Genomic DNA, 1,642 nt, shown 5'->3' with positions numbered 1-1,642 from the left:
CTCTTCCCTTTCCTCCCAAAGCACAGTACCAGCTAGTAGACAGGGCTCGCTCACCCGCCAATGAGAGCAGCCACCTCTAGCAAGTAGCACAGCAGCTGACAGCAGCACACTGAGGGGCAAGTCAAGAGAACACTGCAGGGGCAGGGGAAGAGGGTGCTTGTTTCTCAACCCTCCCCGCCAGGTCTCACAGCCCCACTAGAGCAGCCAATGTGTGCTCTAAGCTGTAAAACATCAATGCAGGGGGAGAGGAAAGGAGAGGATATGCCAGGGTGAGAAGGGGTCATGGCCTGCTGCCAGCTGTCAGAAGGACTAAAGGGACCTGTCCCTGCCAGTCTAAATTAAGAAAGTGCATAGAAAGAACATGGCTGTAGCAAATCACCTGGCTCAACACACAGGGATGTTACCCTACTAACAGTTACACAGCCTCTGGCATTGGGGCAAAGCATTTGCTGGCTGGGACTGGGGAGAAAGTTCTTCTGCCTGTACTATTGCCCTGAGACATTACCAGCTCTTTACACCTGCCCTGAATGCTCTGGTGTTGTCAGAATCAATTTGGCTGGTGCAACAGCCTCATTTTCTGTGGTGATTCCTATGACAGGGGAGACCAAATTGGCAGCTGCACCCACAAAGGGGGCAGGCACACCAACTATGAGTGCACTGCTATGACTACAGCTGGAGAAGACAAATGAGAGCCTGCCTGCCAGAGTCTCACCACTTCGTGCAAGCAACAGGAAGAGTTTGCCTGTTCCACAGGGCATCAGGGAGATGCAGGCATCCCAGGCCACTATGTTTGTTTCCAAAATCTGCCTGAGGAGAAACCAGAGACTGGGAACGAGAAGGAAGTGACAACCTGGGGGTGAGAGAGGACAGTTCCTGAGTGTCAGGGAGAGATGCATAAAAACTGGAGTGAGGAAATAACTGAGGTGAAGTGTCCAGCTTAGTGCCCAGGGGAATAGAAGGAGTAGCCCAGGGGCAGTTCTGACTGTGCTCCTGGAAAGGTGTGGACACCTTTGCTTAGCATGGTCTTTACCTGCAAAATGGCACGGGGAGACTGGGAGTTGTACCACAGGGGGATCCCAAACAAGCTCAGCAGCGCTGTTTTCCTCTCGTAGGTCTCTGAGCACCGTGTGTTAATGACACTGGCCCCTGGGAGCAAGAGAAACAGAAGCCGTGAGCCCCCTACAGCCTGCCATGCATCACAGCAAAGCTCTCCGCACATACATCTTGGGGGCTGCTGGGAGATAGGGGAAGTGGATGTGCCAAATAGAACGTGAGGGAGGTATCTCAATCCAGCTCCGAGTCACTGGTGACATTTCAGGTACACCTCCCCTCCCCCCCAGATTTCTGTGCTGACAGCAGGGTGCAGGGTACAGGGCTGTAGCCTGGCCAGTCAGGGCTTGGCAGCAGTATGATTTCTGTGCCAATGGCATGGGTGGGGCTGCAGCCCGGCTGGACCCAAAAGCCAGCAGCAGCAGGAGCAGCAGCAGAGGTGTGGAGTTGTAGCCCCCACTGCGGCACTGACGTGGAGTTGTGCGCCCCTGCACTGGCAGCACTAATGTGTTGCCTATGCTCCCAGGGTGCGATACAAGGAGTTTCCCATGGATCCTGTTGAGCTCCCTCCTCCCTTCACTATGGCATGCTC

At 54.6% G+C, this 1,642-nt stretch overlaps 1 protein-coding gene across 3 annotated transcripts in view; it reads right to left on the bottom strand.

Moving 5' to 3' along the window:
- Positions 1 to 1,642, bottom strand: part of SUN2 (Sad1 and UNC84 domain containing 2) — a 22,455-nt gene that overhangs the window by 6,794 nt on the left and 14,019 nt on the right. For all 3 annotated transcript variants that reach the window (XM_006029838.2, XM_025211327.1, XM_006029839.2), the window contains exon 15: positions 1,031 to 1,146. In XM_006029838.2, the coding sequence (XP_006029900.1) occupies positions 1,031 to 1,146 (116 nt within the window). The remainder of the gene's footprint in view (positions 1 to 1,030; positions 1,147 to 1,642) is intronic.

The sequence above is a fragment of the Alligator sinensis genome, unplaced genomic scaffold (genome assembly GCF_000455745.1).
Source record: "Alligator sinensis unplaced genomic scaffold, ASM45574v1 scaffold215_2, whole genome shotgun sequence".
Classification (NCBI taxonomy): domain Eukaryota; kingdom Metazoa; phylum Chordata; order Crocodylia; family Alligatoridae; genus Alligator; species Alligator sinensis.
Note: the sequence above shows the minus strand (reverse complement) of the source record. Positions and strands in the feature narration are given on the sequence as shown.